Here is an 18,644-nt window from a genome sequence, read left to right on the forward strand (position 1 = left end):
TACTTTATCTCTCTTTTAAATATCAGCTCCGTGTGAGCACTGAAAACGTGCAATTGTCTTTCATGAAAAGTATATTTGGAGCAGTAAGTGCACTCAAAGCGTCCTCCATACCAGAGAGAAGTGCAATCCCAGCATAACCCTCAGTAAAGAAATGTAAAGCCAAATCTAATCTGTGACCCTTACTTTGCTTTTACTTATTTCCTACATGAAGTTTGGAGAAGGTTCTTGAGGCCATCACCACAGCAACTGAGGGAGGAGGGATGGCCCGCTTTAACCCTATCGTTCAAGGTCTTAGTGTTCGCTCCGTCCAATTACAGGTAAGCGTTCGTTGCTGCTCATCTGCCTTCTTGTTCACTTGTCTTCTGCTGATACAGCTCCACCAATCCCCTCGTGACCTCAATACACACTCATTCACATATACACATTCATACCTATAATAGCTGTAATAAAAAACAAACAAAAAAAAACATCTGAATAACTAGTGCCACTTCTGCCACTTCTCTCTAAATAAAATATGTGAACATTTTTGCAAGCAATAGCTACATCTTAAAAAATAATGCACAGATATCTGTTCAAATGTTTTTAGTAGTCTATTAATTAGCACTTCTGTAATAAAGAACATTACCCATTTTTATTGCTGTTTGCACTATTGTGACAGAGTAGTGTTGTGTGCATTGCTCCGATTGGAAAATACATTTGCTTTATATACTATTCCATTTTGAAAGTTTCCCTCAGAGATTTGAGGGCCGGTAAATGGTCATGCTGAGATGAAGCACCAGCAATTTGCTTGATACTGACTTCAATATAACGATGAAGTCACAGGCTCTAAATCACCTCTAAAACGCAATTTACACTTTAAAATCCCCCAGTGACTGTGTATTGAGGCCTTCATGAAAAGGATTAGAAAACAAATGAGCATATCTGCTTGTTAACGACCAGTCCTTTATATACAAACAGATTTCAAAAGCTTGAGCAAGTAGATGTCTAGTGTTTTTTTTAAGCTGTACTGCGCCTATGCAGGCATAAAATTATTTTTTTTAAATGAAACATAAAACTAACGGAATTCCCTGTCCTTTTCTGACAAGTCAACATGACCTTTTGTTTAGCCAGCATGCTCAGGGGCTCAGGACACTTGTAAAGCACAGAGATTAGCGCTGCCAGTTACAGCTCTCCATTTGCATTGTAAAGCATAAACTGGCATTAGTCAAACACCCTGATGAGATTTACCATAACCATTCCAGAAATGATTAATAATTTAATTAGGGGTATTTAGCCCTTTGCCCGCAAATAAGATGGAAGTGGAGCATGAGTCAGGGTCTGCAAACCACAAATCTTGTAATGGACAGTTTAATCCAACAATAGAATATTGACATCAACTTCATTTGATATTCTAAATTCATAAACTTTGATTAACATAAAACTAATAAAAAATAGATCATGACTAAATCATAATGATATGATATATCATTAAATAATTAAAGGAGAGTCTGTCTGTCTGTCTGTCTGTCTGTCTGTCTATCTATCTATCTATGTATATGTATATATATCTTGTTTTTATCTTTCCATTGTTTTGTACTGTTTGTTCTAACTAATGTTCTGTTGTCTGTATGTGTGGAAAATAGACAAGACTCATTCATCTATATTTATTGAAAGGGGAGAAATAATTTTGTGGTTCCTTTAAGAATCTGAGTATAGAACATATTTTAATATAATGTCCATTTTAAATGATAATATAATTAAGTGATCCAATTAAATTTTTTTCATTAATACAGCCATTGCTTCTGATATGGTGTTAAATTGTAAGCAAATAAGTCTGTCTGTTGTATAATTTATAAATCTGTTGACCTATATTACTTCCAGTCTCTGTGGGGAAAAAAAGTTTTCTCTCTCTCTCTCTCTCTCTCTCTCTCTCTTTCTCTTTCTCTTTCTCTTTCTCTTTCTCTTTCTCTTTCTCTCTCTCTCTCTCTCTTTCTCTTTCTCTCTCTCTCTCTTACTCTTTCTTCTTTTTTTGCCATTTATACAAGGACCGCAAAGGCAACCTGTATGTCTGGCTCTGGGCTCTCATGTTGCAGCATATGTGCATGCATCCAAGTGAGGCCTGCATGCTAATACTCATGACCTGTCCGGCTTCTCTGCAGAGCACTGGGCCTGCAGTACGACATATGCTGGTTCGCCTGCGTTAACTGCGTGGCTTCATTGTTGAGGCTGATCAAAGTAGCTGTGTTTTAGTTTAATTGGTAGCAGAGGGAGGTGAAAGAGAAGCACTGAGCTTTCCCTTCAAACATGCATAGACAAAGAACTTTCACATGCTTTCTCATATCCTGCATTGAGGATAAACCTCTAACTCAGCAGTTAACGTTGAAGATAAACTTAAATTCTTTGGCGCAATGACCTCCAGAGTGTGACACATTTAGTAGTTCTGCAGCTCTTATGTTTAGCATGGATTAATAATTCCTCTTCCAGTCCAAAATAGTTGTGAATCGTTGATACGAGTAATTAATACAATAGCAGGTCATAAAGGAAACAAACCCTTATAGGCCAGCTTTTCTCCATTAGACAAGAATTGATGAAATGAGAGGAGAAAAATTACCAAAAACATCCAAGGCATGCTTTTTAATATCCATGAGGCCAACTTGTGTGTTTAGAGGCCTCTAGTAATGTTTTATTGATTGACTGGTTATTGTTCCTGTTTGCTAATAGTCAGCTGTGATCTCTTTTAACCGTATGAATCATTTATCAAAGGCTGTTATAACTGGGAACAGTTTCTCGGTTTTCTTTAGGGTTTCTTTTTCTCTCTCCAATTTTCTGTTCTTGCTGGAGATATTTAGGGGATGTATCTTCAAATAGATGCTGTTAGAGCACACACCCAGACTGTATAAAGTTCAGTTTGTTTATGTAGGAGTGAGAGGCAGGGAGTACTCAGGGTCGACCGTAGACTGCACTGGAGAGGGTTATTTTTAAGGAATTTTTCAAGAGGGCTTGAGGATACCAAGTATTTTCGTTTTGCATGTGTCTGTGTGCTCATCCATGGGAGTTAGTAAATGATTCAGCATGTTTTTATCACTACATAATTTGTGTTTTCATGTCTATGTCTAGTGGATATTTCATTTAGCTCTGTATTACTCTGAGAGTGAGTGATTCTCACAGGAATAAATTTTCTCTTTCTCTTCTCATCCTTTCCTCTCGCCACTCCTGTCTCTCGCCAGGCATGTGAAGTGGCAGATTAAGAAGATGTTAGAGTTATTAATGGCAGATATGTTTTTCTTTTCTCTCATGAAAGCTGTCAGCAAGTGTCTCTTACAGGCTGAACTTGCTGAGATTCCTCCCGCAGTTCGACCGCTGAGCCACACAAATATGAATAATATAATGTCATCGTCTCTTAAATCAAAGGGTTTTGCCTGTGAAAGACTTATTCCGCCCATTTTCTTTCTTGATTTTTTGCTGTGTGAAAAATATTATAAATATACAGCCTATCTTCAACGACTTATTTTTATTAATTGGAATCATCACCTGTTTTGAGCTTTTAATTATTCAAAAACCTCTACTGTTACTGTATAAATATTTCTGACATATTCATGTGCTATTACAGCCTCACCACTATAAATAAATGGTGTGTTTTGTTATGTAATAATCAATTATTGCATCATCAGACATGATGTGAACAGGAGGTACTGTCTGTTCAATACGGCTCAGTTCCCTGAATGCACCAGTGCTTTTTAACTAAGCACTCTCTCTCACACGTGTGATTTAAAGTGTCGTGGTGAAGGCTGATCAATAATTGATGATCTGTGTTGCTTGAGGAGATGAGTAGTAGTTTTTGACTAAGGTGATGGAATCCTTAATGTTGGCTGAGAGCTCAGTGAGAGTCATAAACCACAGCGATGCTCTTCAACAATTCCATTATTCCCTTGAAAACAAGCTTTATTAACTAATAACAAATTAAAATTGTCAAGGCAAATTAAAGATTACTGACATCAGTTGCCGATCATTCCTGTCATGGCAAAGCTGAATTTTCAACAGCCGTTACTCCAGTCTTCAATGATGCTTCATAAATCATCCTAATATTCTGAATTATTGCTCATGAAACATTTTTTTTTCCAATTATATCAATGCTAAAAACAGTTCTGTTGCTTAATATTGCTATTGGTAGCCTGTTTGTGGATAAGACACCTTGCATATTTTACATGTAAAATTGGTTACATTACTTTTACATTATTTATTGTTTTTAAATCGCCTTTTTCCCTTAAACGCTACTTCGACAATTCAGTTCAGTAAATCCTAATGCAAATATTTCATTCAATATTTCAGCACCTAATTCAAATGCATACCCTTAGACCTGCATATGTATACACACACACTCTTGCTGAATGTTATCTTTTTCCTTTAGGTGGCTTGCATGCAGCTCATCAATGCCCTCGTAACGTCTCCTGATGAGTTGGACTTCAGGCTGCACATCCGAAATGAATTTATGCGCTGCGGCCTACGAGAGATCCTGCCGGTAAGCGGCTCGACCACTGCCTGTATATTAATATTTAAATGAGTTGTCCACTTGAGTGAAATATTGTAAAATGGGTCTGCGAATAATTTATGAGGCCTGAAGGAGAGGTCGCTCTGCTGAATCAATACCTAAAGCCAGGATTGGATTGGTCTCTTTCTCTCGGTCTGTCTCCTCTTGGCATTCTGAATGTGGTTATGTTCTATCAACAAACGACTGAAAACTGCCTGAACAAAACAGGAGAAGTGTGTGAAATGAAAGCCAGAGAGTGTGGAAGTGAGAGAGATTAATGCCTCACGCATGTCTTATTTATTATTCAAAACAGAAGCTGCCTCAGAAACAGGACTTGGGAATACAAAGAGATGGAATGAAAGTGAAATTATTATTTTCTCTTTCTAAATACACATTTTTGAAAATAGTGTTTTGTCACTGTTTCTTTTCTCTCTCAAAGTGCCCAATATTCCACATATTTCTCTTATTTCCCCTTCAAAGTCCACTTGAAATGTTAGTCATGCTTTCCTGCAACAAAAGCAGTTCTATATAATTTTTCCCTCAATTTTTTTTTATCAGCTTCTCAGAATTACACCTGCTGTTTTCACTACTACATCCATATGATTTCTACATGTAGTTAACCTCCGTCTGATTGGCTAACCTTTTCACATGTGGAACGAGCAACAAAACTCCCACCATTTTTCTGAATAATGACTAGATGTTTGTGGAGATGTTAATGTGTATTATTTCTAACATCAGAATTTTTTTCCCTTGCAGCTTATACATAAGAAAAGTACAATATTTGCAGTTTATTGATTAAGAATTCCTATTTCCAGCTAAAATGATCAATTATGAAGTCAGTCGCGTCTTGCCTTTAGTGTCCAGAAATAGTTTGGGTGCACTAACAGGGATCTTTGAGTTATATGTGTACGTACATCAAAGAATATCTTGTTTTCTGTAGCATGGTCCATTTAATTTGTTCTTTTCTTCTTTTTGTTTCCCCTTGCCCTTGACGCTGTGTAGACCTTGAATGCTGTAAAAAACGATGCTCTGGATATCCAGCTGAAGGTCTTTGAGGAGCACAAGGAGGAGGACATGATTGAGTTCTCCCATCGCCTGGAGGACATCAGAAGTGAACTAGAATATCCTTCTGATGCTGAGATGCATGCAGTTTCATTTGATATTCTGTCCACACTTAAACGCTCCTCAGAAAACTCTCCCTCCCCTGTGTCGTCTTCTCTTTCTTTCTCCCACTCATTCTTTGATCCTTTGAGGACCACCAGCAATATGTTGGTCATATGCAGAATGCGTTAATATAATCAGAAAGCATGTACCGACTACATTGATGTTGTTTTCTTAGATTTAATCATAGCCATAAATCATCCTGAATCGTTTGCTTTCATTAGCAGTGTTTTACAAGGCTCATGCTGTGACAAGGCTAGTCAGTAGTTCTTTGCTCTGTCTGAGTTTTCACTGCATGTATTAAGAGAGCGTGTGCTCTTTTCTTTTGTATGTTTCCATTTGTTGCTTTTATTTTGGCAGCTGCAGTGCTTGCTTGATTGTTCCTTAACGATGTGCGTACTGATATTGGAGATGTCTTTAATGTGTTATACTGCTCTGTGAAGGACACAAGCGCTGAGAGCCATTTTCTTTCCATACTACAGCACCTGCTGCTGGTCAGGAATGACTATTTCTCAAGGTGAGGGTTATTTAATTTTGTTTTAATGTTGCCATGTAATAGTTGCCAGACAGAGGGTTTCGTGGTTTTCACTTTTACGGTTGAACATTTTACTTGTTTACTCCGCGTCATTCCCATGTTTCTTTCTCATGCTAGTTCATGCATTTCTAAATAACATTTAAAGAAAAGTGTTTTTGTACTTTTGAATGGTATTTCTATGCACAAAATCCTTTCATAAGCCTAAGGAAAAAGAACAAGTCTTTCAAAACCTACTCAGGCCCTTGCAAGTCACACCATGTTCATGGTGTATTCATGAATTTTTATGAAAATGCCGCCTCTCCTCCCTTTCAAATCTAGTCTGAGGTTTTTATTAATTTCTGACTAATTAGTGGCAGTGATGCAACGGCATACATCTCCTGGTGTTAAGGTCTCGCTAATGACTCAGTATGTTGTGTGTTGGAGAACAGCTTTTCAAGCTCTTTAGCCGGTGAGCTGTATTGTGTTAAGAATAACAGCTTTGACAGAAGAGAGAAGTGCAAAGGAAAATAGAGGTGTAAAGATAGAGACCATCTGCCGAGCGCCGGTACAGGAGAAATGAAGCACCCTTTTTGCTTGGAGAGATATCTATCTATATCTTTATATCGTTCACTCTACATTTTGTATGTCTTTTACTCTACTGATTGGTCATTTGCTTTATTTATTGTTTCCTCTACCGAAAATTTTTCCTCTTCTGTATTTTTTTGATTCAAATTGTAGATTATTATATACATATCTGGAGGGTAGACCTGGGAAAATTTTTTTATCTTCTATCCTGCAGATAATCTTGAAAATATAAGTATCACAAAGCGTTTCTAACCTGACCAAATAAGCATAATTTTGTCGTGTCTCCTGCTGTTAAATTGGTCAGTTTTTATTAATAAACGTGCCCAGTAAGCTCTTCTCACCTCATGAACGTTTCTTTCTAAACTGTGTCCATGAACGCTATTCATTCTGCACGCGCAATCCACACGCCCTGCTGGTCCCTTCGCCATGAACCATCCAATGACAGTGTCCGACAAAGAGAATGAACCTGCTTTCATCTTCCCCTCATCACACATGCCCACGTTACTCTTCCCCTTCTCTATACTCTTCCCCTCTCTCTCTCGCTCTCTCTCGCTCTCTCTCTCTCTCTCTCTCTCTCTCTCTCTCTCTCTCTCTCTCTCTCTCTCTCTCTCTCTCTCTCTCTCTCTCTCTCTCTCTCTCTCTCTCTCTCTCTCTCTCTCTCTCTCTCTCTCTCTCTCTCATTTCATCTGTGGTGTCTGCTCAAAGAGAGTTTTCATGTCTTTGAGCTCACAGCTGGGGGTGTGTTAAACCTGGTCTTGATCAAAAGGCAAGCTCCTAATATGTAGAATACAGGATATATTATTCAGTTTTTAAAAACCACTGCAGACAGGCAATGTATACCTGCCTCGTTAATAAACACATTTACATGCCAATTGGTGTGCTATTCATGTCAAGGAGGGATCGTTTAGCTTTTTCTGAAGCCGTTATGAAAATTAATGTGTACACTTACTGTGTACTTTTTTTTTTTCATTTTTTTTTTCTTTTTATGGTCAGTTATTCCATAAAGGGAATGTAGATTTATGTAAATAAATGCTGACTTGCTGTAAAATTGAAAATATGTTAACTTGAATTTTATAATCCTAATCTATGTAAAACTTGTTGGATATTTCACTATGCGGTTGATTCGGCCACTTTATTTGTGCCATAGTGAAGTGTATCAATTAATGAACATGATTAATAGCACTAGAATACTGAGACTGATGTTAATTACAATTTATTATAATTGATTGTTATACATTATTATGATGTATTTTGAAAGTCAACTTCACAGTACCATGTAGAAATTATGCCTAAAAAAGGTCAAAAAGATCACCTAGATTTAAAGAGCATCACCTCAACCTGATTGATCCTATTTGTTTCTGCTTTCCTCTACGAAGCTCTCCTAACGTTGCTCATTTAAAGCGTTTTAAATTCTACATTGTGCCTCAAACAGTTGCCGTTAGGCAAATTGTATTTATTTTTTTTTTTTATTCATTCCAGGGCTCACCATTAACCCTTGTCTGCTCGTTTGGGACAAAAATAGTGTGCTGACACTCAAAGAAACAAAAATGAACGTACTGCAGTAGGACTAAAGAGATAAATATTCTATAACATATGATTATGGTAGGCAGCATCCTCGACCAAACACCAGTTGACACTGATTTTATACAACAGTGGTTTAATGAACAAGTAGTTAATTTTAACTGACTTGCATCACTGACCGTTTTTGTTAACAAAAATAGTTCTAAGCAAAACCACAAAAGAACAGTCACGCATTTCTGAACAACACACAGCAGTGCTTCTTTACTGAATTTTGAACGAATAAGGTGAGCCATTGATTCAGTGAACCCTTCATAAAGACAGTTGCTTTATTTATTGAATGAAATAGCCATTTGAACGAATTGATTGAATCAGTGACTCATTCATTAAAACAGTGACTTGCTGCTACCTACTGGTGGTTTGGTTTCATATTTAAAAGTGTCAGTGCATTTTTACAAGTACTGATGAAATCTAAGAATTTGATGTTGATGATGACACATACATTTAGTAAGGCTAGGAAATCATATCGCCCTTCATAAAGTTCAAAAGTGTCCTAGAAATTAAATATCACACATATGCTGATTTAAAGTAAGACCTCATAGAGAAGTGATGAGACTTGCTTTAGAATTGTATTTACGGCAAACAAAATGAATAAATAAATAAATCGCAGGAGTAACATTTTACTCGGACAAGTGAATGACTGATTTATTATTCCACTGGACAAGCACATATCAAGGTTTAATGTTGAAGCCTGCATTCAAATATATAACTATATATTTAACAGGCATAGGAAAGCCAAACTCCTATAGCCTGGCTGCAGTTTAAATAATACTTTAGTTCACTCTACAGTATCTCATACAGTATGTCATACCTTCTCGCTTTTGTTATGTCTCTCTCCATATCCCTCTCCATTTTTATATCTCTCTTTCTGTTTTTATGCGAGTGTCGAGCAGCATCGTAGATTTAAAGGACTCAGTCATTTTCATTGCACCAGTTAATAGCTTGTATAAGCCAGTATCGCTACTGTCAGAGGATTTAGAGTTAATTTAACAATTTCTCTCATTTTGTGCCCGAGTCAGTGGTACTGTATTCCCAAAAAGATAATACAATGCATTGATTTTTTTTCTTCCCTTCTCATTCTCTCGTATTTTCACTTGTTCTCTGTCCTCCAGGCCTCAGTATTTTAAGATCATAGAGGAGTGTGTCTCTCAAATCGTCCTCCATCGTAGCGGCACAGATCCTGACTTTGCCTACCGCAAGCGTCTGGATGTGGACTTCAGCCACCTGTTAGGTATGTATGCTTTTCTATTTGAGCTGGATAGTTTGTTGACTTCAAACTGAAACGGTCCATCTCTTCATGCTTTCTCTGCAGAGGTGTGTGTAGATAAAGCCAGGGCCGAGGAGTTTGAACAGAGGGCCTCAGAGTTAGCTCAAAAGGCAAGTGCCCTTTCTTTCCCTTCCCTTTATCTTCCACCCCTCCCTTGTTTTCGGTTTCTTTCTTCTCACTCTGGCTCCTCTAATGAAGTATGCGGCCTTTGAAGACCATTCACGACTGCACCATTTAGCTTTCTTTAATTAAGGGGAGATTACTTGAAATCGTTCAAACAGCCATTTGTAATTAACAGTATTCTAAGATTAAAAAGGCCCCTGTATTGATTGTTGGGAGCGTTCCTTTATAATTGTGGTCCGAAATGTGCGTGGTTGAGGGCAACAGATCTATACATGTCAAACCACAGCTCTTTAACTACATCCTCTCTAGATAACTAGTTAACTCAAAACTAGCCAAAAAAAATGCTTTTTATGGCATCTAAGGAGTGAACCTGAAATAATCAGATCTTGTTTGATTGGGATGGTTGACTAGTCATACTAAAGTGCATTATAATGCACATCATATTTTTTTGTTTTTGTTGTTTTTTTTTGCAGTTTCTGACATTAAGAAAAGTGGGTTTTTTTTGTGAAGACAAGTTTTGTGCGATAAAAGGTTTATGTCAATGAGATGTCTTTTAGAAATTGTATCCTGCTTATTTAATGCAAATGTTCTTATTTAACTGTTTTCATTGTCCTTCAATTGAATTTCTTTTTTTTTTTTTTTTTATTTGTTTCATACTGACTTATCTTTTATTTCAATAATTAGTGCTCAGCCTGTGTACATAAGAAAAATACATTTTAAGCAGCATTCAAACATCAGTGCAGGAATGGTTATGTTTTTGTTTGTATTTAACTTATTTTATTTTTTTATCATCTCCGTTGGTATGGTTTTTGTTTTCCAGTTTGATGAGGAGTTTCTGGGCAGACAGGAATCTCAAGCCCAGCTGTTGAAAAGAGAGGAGAAAATCAATGAGCTGGAAGCTGAACTTCAGGCTTATAGAAACCAGGTATCTATGCATTCTCTCTCTTTGTTTTGGACACTTGTGTCACTGTTTTTGATGGCTTTGCTGCTGGGATTCCCTTCTTTTTCTTTTCTCACTGTTGTTTTAGTTCTGTCTCCTCTGGTTTGTTTGTTCAGATCTTTTTCTTTCTGCAGTTGCTTTGTTTCTGTGTTTGAGTTTGTCTTAGTTTAGTTATTTGACATAAAGTGTTAAGAACTGGAGATCATAACACCACAATGATTAAGCTGGTGATGTATCAGTTTTAATTGGATTTGTATCATCTGTTCAGAAACATTGTGCAAAATAATGAAAAACATTTGCATAGAGACACTGTGAAACTGATTCAGTAGTTGATCAGGCCAACCAGGCAATTATACAGAAAACTGGGTTTCAAATCTAAATCTTGTGCCCTTGGTCAGCAGTTTGTTTAGATCCACACAAGCAATGCGGGCACATCTGTTCTCCCTGGCCAGGCTGTCCTGTAGCTGTGTGTTTTTGTTTTCCCAGACCCTAATACACACTTCTTCCACTATACTATCACAATTACCCCACATCCACATTATTATATCTTTAAAAAGATTTCTTTTGTGCCAAGTACGCTCACCATGCTTCTCACACTTGCTCAGCCCTACAGCACACACATTTTGTTTTTTATTTTTTGGAGCCGGCATCTAACTTGTTTACAGCTTTTGCACTTCTCTGTAATAGAGATTGGCACAGTCTGCCCTAATATTTTCTCTACTTCACCCTGAACAGCTGCTATAAGAGAAGCATACTCTTCTAAAGCCCTGATCTTAGCTACTCCATATTTAATCAATAAATCAGAGTCAAAGTCTTTTTCGAATAAAACCTTTTGAAGTTTTTTTTTTTTTTTTTTTTTTGGTATTCTGTGATATACAGTGGTCCTTTAGTTTTCTTTAAAAATGTTTAATTTTATAATTTTGTTGTATACAATAAAAATAATTTTACGTGGTGATTTTTTTGTCGTATAATGCAAAGCAAAGATGCATAATGTATTGGGATCCTTTTAGTATTGGCTATTTGGTTTTTATGAACGATTCTGACTATTTAGTTTCTTGTGCATAATTTAAAAGGGGTCACCGAATGCTCAAGTTCATATGATTCTTTAGGGTCTTAATGAAAAGTCTATAACATACTTTGGTTAGAATTTCTCAATGATAGCACAAAACAACACCTTTTTTACCTATATTACAAATCAGCTTTGTTTTATAGCAACCCCTTTTTGTGCATGTTCTTTTAAAGAAATGAAACCCCCTGTTTCAGCACTGGTTAGTTTTCACCACAGTTAAAAAAAAAATGCTAAAAAAGTGAGTATGGTGCTCTTTGAAACAGAGGGAGACATAAAACACATACAGCCTCGGGTTCAGAAAGTTTAATTTCATTCTAATTGAGTTAAAACCACAAATAAACGTAATCTGCATTGAAAACACACACACACACACACACACACACACACACACACACACACACACACACACATATATAAGCACGCTGTTGCACCTTTTTTGTAAGCTATTTGACGAGTTCAGCTGTAAAAATTCACTCACTAAGTGAAAGTGTCATGTTTGTGCTGTTGTCAAACTCTTATTACAAAGCAAAAACAAACACTCTCCTTCGATCCATGAACATTTGTCTTAGTTCAATGTACGTGATCACAGTCTGAAACATCTGTCATAGCAAATCAACACATGGCTGTTGTAAATAATTAAAGAAGCGTTATCTCTTTGGATAAGAACACAAATAATGAATAATGTAATGGACTCGTCACCTAGTTGTGACGTCAACGCAATGTAGATTTTAAACCCTGAAGATGAAAGTAGCTCAAAAAAAGCTTCATATTAGCCAGTTTTCTCCGACAGTTAAAATGATCAGATGGTAGGATTTTTTTTATGATGTGCAATTTGCAAAGATTCATAAAAACATTTATACCCACTTCATCTGTGGGTGATACTGGATCATGAATGATTTGCATAATCAGTGTCTGTACCCCTCTCCTCCACTCTGTCCTTGGATTTGAGACTTTTTTTTTTTTTTTTTAAACAGATCTGAACCCCTCACACTGACATGACAAACAGGGCATCAACTGAACAGTTTGTTTGATCAATTGCTTTTTGGCTCACTGGGCTATCGTCGATAGAGCAGATCAATTCTTAAATAATGGTGGCCAATGAGCGAAGTGAAAGTTTGGAGTGCAGGCAGTTAAGCTGATCCATCTCTTTGGGGTGCGATCGTTTGCAGCAACGCAAAACGTAATCACCCAGTCAATTCTCCACACATGCAGGAGCGTCAGTCATGCTGACTCTTAGCCTGTGAATTATCTAGAGGCCGGCATGTGCGCAGTTTGAATTAGAGCACACCTACTTGTTCAATAATCCCCCACCCCAACTCTTGTAGCTGTTTGCCATTCAGGATGAATGGTGTGAATACACTAGAGTAATGTTCCTTACTTGTTTTCTCTGAATCTTTGATGGAGGTTTGAGGTGGAGGTGTTTTGAGGAGGGAAAGGGTTATGATCTGATTAATCTTTTATATTTACTTTTCTGCCTGAGTAAATCTGGAAGGACAGGTATTGTATATCTCTGTTGTACTGAAATATATCCTCATATACCTCATAGGATCTTTTAGTTTTATTTACTTCCTCCATTTTCATCTGGTATTGCCATACGAATACTAAGAAAGAGCTTAGTGTAAGGATGATTCCTCTAGAGTTACATGGAGTTTAAGGACATTGCTCAGTGATGCAATTGTTGATGGATTCTTACCGAGATCAGACCTGGAAACTTTCTATTTACTTACCCTGAACCTTAACCACCCCATCACCCAGAAAGTATACAGCTGCTACAGCCAGCACATTTTTGGTCAAAATTGTAGCACAGGAGCTAAAAATGAGCATAAATCTACTTCCAAATACAAATTTAATTTTCTTTCGTTGTCATTCTTAACCATTTTCATCTTTATTGCTTTTCTTTCATTTTCTTCTTTCAATCTTTTTTTTATCCCCTTATGTTACAGTGTGTTTATTTTCTTTGCTCTTTGTGGTTAAGTTTGGATTAATTAACATGAATTTTACTTCATAAATTAACAATAAAAAAGACTTATCATTCTAAGTTTATGTATAGATATACATTTTACATTGTTAATTGATGTGCTAATTTGGTAATTATCAACTTTAATGTGTATTAGCATATGAAAAAGCATTGATTTATATTAATAAATGAAGTAAAACAAATGTAATTAAATACCAAATTTAATTTAGTCATCAAAGGAATTTTAGATTTTATTATTATTAATAAATATTTTATTGTATTTTTAATTAAATAAATGCAGCCTAGTTAAGAATTACGTTAGTTAAGAAACATCTTTCAAATACAGGAACGCAAATCATACTGATCTCAGGCTTTTGAACAGTAGTGTATATTTTAAAGTTGTTTTAGAAAATGGAACTGGACTAATATGAAGGGTATATCGCCTGTTTGTCCCTTTTTGTCTTGTTTTCATAGTTCGGAGCCGTTCCTGTGATTTTACCTTCAGTGCAGTCTGTCCCGGCCTCTTCCGTATGTCCTCCTGCCCCACCTCCTCCTCCACCTGTTCCTGGAGTTCCATGTCCGCCACCCCCTCCACCTCCGCCTCCTCCACCGGGCTGTGCCTCCATGCCCGGGATGCCACCACCACCTCCTCCTCTTTTGGGACTAGGCGGACTGACATCCTCTTCAATCCAACACACGCTGCCTTTTGGCCTAAAACCAAAGAAGGAATTCAAGCCAGAAGCTTCCATGAAGCGCCTCAACTGGTCCAAGGTAACATTTTTTGTACAATAAACTACTTTTCGTTAGTCTTTAACTTCACTCAATCCGCTGTGGGACAGAATCCTTCTTTGGCACATAAATGTGGTGGCAACAGCAGCATGAAAGGACAGATGTTTGCAAAGTAACCAAAGAAAACTTCTTCTGTTTCCTGCCAAGCGTCATTACAGGAAATGTTGCTCTGTTGTGAAGGATTACACTTTACTGTGTGACTGCCCGCTCTCGTTTCTAGGCAGATGTTGCAGTACATGTCTTCTGAGTTGTGTTAGTTTATAACATTACGATTAATATTTAATCTCTGTCCTTTTTGCCACTGTCATACAGATGTTTTTAAAGAAACCGCCATATGCTTCATTTCATCCAAAACCTGTTTGTAATTAGCCATTAGGAGGACACAAAAAAGCTCTTTCAAACAGCTGCTTGAGAAACTGACACCATACAATATTCATGGCTCCTGACCCAAGACTTTTATCACTCATTAACTAGAGCTTTGCAGCTCACAAAGCCAAAGACGAGACAGCTGGTGCATCATGGGAAACATGCCACCCCTTGCCCATCAGAGGGGCTGAACGTAGCAGCGCGTGTTCGCTTAATCACACACACGGTCGGAAACATGGGTTAATCGCTTCCACTGAGAGGCTACTCTTCAGGCTCATGTTCAGTCCATTCCTGATTGTTTGATTTCTTTGAACATGTCCTCATGGAGCAGATTTGAAGAGCTGTTATTGGCTCAGGTATTTGGCAGGAGTGTAAGGTCTGTTCATTAGCTCAGCCGGCCGCATTGATTACCCTTTCAGTCTTTATCTCAACAAGAAGACTCCATTAAACTGATCATCTCACAATGCTCTACTCTCTGCCAATGTTAGTTACCATGGCTTCTTTTCAAACTGCACCACTAAAAGACACTGTTTGTAGTCTTAACTTTGGCTTAACATCACATTGAGTCAGATGTATTGATAAATAATTTGCAGGATTTTTTTTTTAAATTTCACCCATATCACTCCTTTTTTTTCTTCTTTTGTTTTCTTTTTTGTGTCATTTATTCTCATTTCCTTTCTTGTCAATTTAATTCTAATTTCATTTCTTTTTTTACTACGTTTTCCCTTACTTTCATCCTTTCTTTCTTTTTCGATACTTTACTTTCTTTCATTTTCTTATTCTTTTCATCACCACTGATCACCAGTTTATGTTCCGTCAGTGCAATGATTCATGGGTGTTTCAGGTGTGTGTGTGTGTGTGTGTGTGTGGCCAGTGTGGGCGATGTGTGACTGGAGATATCGGCCTTGTGTTTTCATGCACTGAGATGACTGAGAATGAGCCTCTCCAGGACTGCATTCAGCTGTCACACACACTGATATGTAGGAGAACAAAATAAAGACCAGTGATAGAACACAGTATGAATATTTGAATAGGTATCCTCTTTACTTTTTCATAAACCACCTCACTGTTTAGATGCCTCACGTTGCCTAGCAACTCCAGCATCCTGACCTCCCATGATGTGTCATGATGATGTCAAGCCATGATTTTTTTTCTTTTTCTCTTTCTGTGTAGATCTCACCCCAGGAGATGTCTGAAAGCTGTTTTTGGGTCGTCGCTAAAGAAGAGCGTTACGAGAATGAGGACCTGCTGACCAGGCTTGCCATTACCTTTGGCACACAGAGAGCTGGTCAGTCAATTTTAATGCTTCTGTGTAGTCGCTGTGTAAATACTGAACTGCGTTAGCATAATCATGCATTTAAACAATAAATCTTTAGCTTTTTACAAACCTGGGCTTCATAGCCATTATGAAGTGATAAAAGGAAATAACCTTGATTTTTTTTTTTCTTTTTTTTTTCTCCTTGCTGTGTGTAGCACCTGTTGCTTTGTATATCTTACTAAATAACTGCATTGTTAGTAACATTCCACACGTTTTCACTTCAGTCTGACATTCAGACATTATGTGGCACATTTCAGCTCATATTGTTTTGTCAGTGTTTCATAATAGTACAGTCCAGCTCAGACGTAACCAATCATAAGAACCCGTAGATATAACGAAATGATGGTTCAATTTGAATAATTTTACCTTTTTAATTTTTGCGTTTTTGAATGTTTTATGCTAGTAGTTATTCATATTTGTTTTAGGAAGTATCGATGTCATTGTGTGTGATTTGTAGGGGTATGATGCTACATGTAATCTTTTGGGATTTGGGAATGTTCTTTTCTCTTGAGAACACAAGATACCGTTAAACAAATTTTTTTTTTTACATTGATTATCGCAGTATAAAAGAACATTTAAAAACTTTAATGTTAAGTGGTATTTATTGCTAAAAACTGTAAAAATTTTGGTACTAAACATTTGTGTAACGTTTACACCCTTACTGCTTTGTTTGTAGGTTGTCTTTTTTTTTCTTTTTTTTTGGGGCCATTGAGGCAGTGTGGAAAGTATTCATACTTACAATGAACATTCTTGATGTTGAAAAATTTAGTTCTTGCCCAAGAATCAGCTTTCACAATTTTCTGCCTTCATCAGTCAGACTTGTAACCGTCCTTGACTGAACTACGTGTGCTTTAGACATTGACTCGCAAACTGCTGTCGGAAACAATTTTATTTTTGATATTCCCTCTGACGCTTTGACAGGACCGTTACCTGCTGCTGTTACTGTTGGGTTTCTGTACTGCTACCCACACACAGACACAAAATAAACCAAATAGAGTTAGACACACCAGAAATAATTTTTGCACCTAGAATGAGGTTTTGGGTTTAGTCATTTAAACACACTAACAGCCACAAGATAATTAAGATCTGACTCTCTCACTCTGTCTCTTCCCCCTACTGATGATTTATTCACATTTAGCTTGTTCTGAATAGCTCCGGCATGTTGTTTTACTTGATTTTTATTTTTTTTTTTCAATTATTCATATCAGCATTGTCTACCTGTCACTACTCAGCTCTGTATGCAGATATCTCATTCTGTCTCTCTCTTCCGTCTGTCTCAGTACCCACAGGGACAATGTTATGCGACCGAACCTTGAATTATGCACACAGTTTAAGATGTCTAGCTTCAATAGGGCAAATGGTGAAAGCGTGTTTTACAAGGTTGTCAGATTATTTAAATTATAATGTGTGTGTGTGTGAGGCAGATATTTTACACGCCGGTGAATCAGACTTTAATTATGCAAACATACATCATCCTCAACACTGTCAGGTAAACAAAGTTCGTCTTCCTCATTTTGATTTCCTCCTTTTCACTTTCTTCTTGGCTATTTTATACGCCCATTTACTCTTCTTTCTTGTGAACTTAAGTGAGAAACTTTTTAATGAGTTTGCCGCAAACTCGCTGGATGCTTTGGAGTGTTTTTTGTTGTAAGAGAAGGCTTTGAACTAAGCATGTTTCATTTTATTCTGAGTAATGTCATTCCAGATTACTTCAACCGAGACAACCAAAGTAGAACGATGTGTCAGAGAGAATCTACACACAGATAGTAAATACATTAAATTCAGTGTGACTTTACAATATGATTACCGATTATTGAGACAACAGCTAACCAGTGGCAGCCAGACAACTGTATGAATAAGAACAAAAGCTGGAGATATTCAAGTTGTCATGTAACATCTGATTGATTGATTAGTGACCTTAACTAGTTTTTTTTTTTTTTTTTTTTACAGTATAGGCAAGTCTTTATACATGTAAAATATGCTTCTATTTTTAAATCTACTTATAAAAAGGCTCTTCGGCATCAAAATGATGACAAAGTTGGTTAGTTAGTGCCAAGTGGTTAGCAGCCCACATGCGTCAGTTGCAGTACATATGCCCAGTGTCGTCTTTGTTCAAGGTTGACCAGCTTTGCTTTTACTAACAGCTTTGTCTAGGTTAGAGTTCTCAGATTGGCGTTATATACCGGCTCTGCCTCTTAACCTGAAGCAGGATTTGGTGCTGTCAGTCATACACTCTCCAATCCTTGAGAAATGAAGACAACCTGTCAGATTCCACTTCGCTTTACTTCAGGCTCGAGAACGCCATGTTCCCAGACGTGATTACAGAACTCATGACAGCCGGAATCCAGACTTCCTCTCAACGAACCAAGCGCTCAGCATCTCTGGTCACCCAGGGGCCCATCAGAGTTCTTTCACATCTCACTCGCAGATGGACTCCTCTCTTCTGTCTCCTTTCACTCCTCATCAAGTG

The 18,644-nt window shown here is 37.3% G+C and overlaps 1 protein-coding gene across 4 annotated transcripts in view; it reads left to right on the forward strand.

Annotated features, from left to right (window-relative positions):
* Positions 1-18,644, forward strand: part of diaph3 (diaphanous-related formin 3) — a 250,472-nt gene that overhangs the window by 87,994 nt on the left and 143,834 nt on the right. For all 4 annotated transcript variants that reach the window (XM_043251235.1, XM_043251238.1, XM_043251236.1 and 1 more), the window contains 9 exons: positions 212-317; positions 4,388-4,498; positions 5,510-5,628; positions 6,069-6,185; positions 9,458-9,576; positions 9,658-9,722; positions 10,556-10,660; positions 14,176-14,472; positions 16,030-16,144. In XM_043251235.1, coding sequence (XP_043107170.1) covers positions 212-317; positions 4,388-4,498; positions 5,510-5,628; positions 6,069-6,185; positions 9,458-9,576; positions 9,658-9,722; positions 10,556-10,660; positions 14,176-14,472; positions 16,030-16,144 — 1,154 coding nt within the window. The remainder of the gene's footprint in view (positions 1-211; positions 318-4,387; positions 4,499-5,509; positions 5,629-6,068; positions 6,186-9,457; positions 9,577-9,657; positions 9,723-10,555; positions 10,661-14,175; positions 14,473-16,029; positions 16,145-18,644) is intronic.

This window comes from Puntigrus tetrazona, chromosome 11 (genome assembly GCF_018831695.1).
Source record: "Puntigrus tetrazona isolate hp1 chromosome 11, ASM1883169v1, whole genome shotgun sequence".
NCBI classification, from domain to species: domain Eukaryota; kingdom Metazoa; phylum Chordata; class Actinopteri; order Cypriniformes; family Cyprinidae; genus Puntigrus; species Puntigrus tetrazona.